Below are 589 nucleotides of genomic sequence, written 5' to 3'. Positions count from 1 at the left end.
TATATTTTGCTTTGTATTTGACCGTAACATACTCATAGATTAATTAATTATTTTACTTATATGTGTAGGATTGTATTGGTGCTATCGATGGGACACACGTAAGGGCATCGGTTCGAGAGCATGAGCAAGCAAAATACATTGGTAGGAAAGGATATGCCACGCAAAATATTATGGCAGTTTGTGATTTTAATATGTGTTTTAYGTTTGCATGGGCTGGATGGGAGGGAACTGCACATGATACACGTATATTCTTCGAAGCCTTACGCAGAACTGAACTTAAATTTCCACATCCAATCGGTGGTTAGTATTTTTTTTTTTTCCATTTTTTGTAATGCAAACTTTTATGTTTTCTTACCATTTGAAACGAATAACGGTAGTTTGTTTATTTTTCGTGACAGATAAGTATTATGTTGTTGATGCCGGATATCCAAATACTAAAGGTTATCTTGCCCCATACAAAGGAACAAATATTCGTTATCACATACCTGATTTCCGTCGTGGACAAACTGCAGCAATACGTGCTCCCAAAGGAGCAAAAGAGACATTTAATTATTATCACTCATCACTGAGGAATGTTATTGAACGAACT

General features: G+C 35.5%; 1 protein-coding gene across 1 annotated transcript in view; it reads left to right on the top strand.

Annotated features, from left to right (window-relative positions):
• Positions 1-305, top strand: part of LOC112520230 (uncharacterized protein At2g29880-like) — a 1,425-nt gene extending 1,120 nt beyond the window's left edge. The window contains exon 3 of the mRNA XM_025128529.1: positions 69-305. Within this exon, the coding sequence (XP_024984297.1) occupies positions 69-305 (237 nt within the window). The remainder of the gene's footprint in view (positions 1-68) is intronic.
• Positions 306-589: the final 284 nt, after the last annotated feature.

The sequence above is a fragment of the Cynara cardunculus genome (assembly GCF_001531365.2).
Source record: "Cynara cardunculus var. scolymus isolate 2C chromosome LG 10, CcrdV1, whole genome shotgun sequence".
Taxonomy (NCBI): domain Eukaryota; kingdom Viridiplantae; phylum Streptophyta; class Magnoliopsida; order Asterales; family Asteraceae; genus Cynara; species Cynara cardunculus.
The sequence above is the reverse complement of the archived record's forward strand: the minus strand, read 5'-3'. Positions and strand labels throughout refer to the sequence as shown.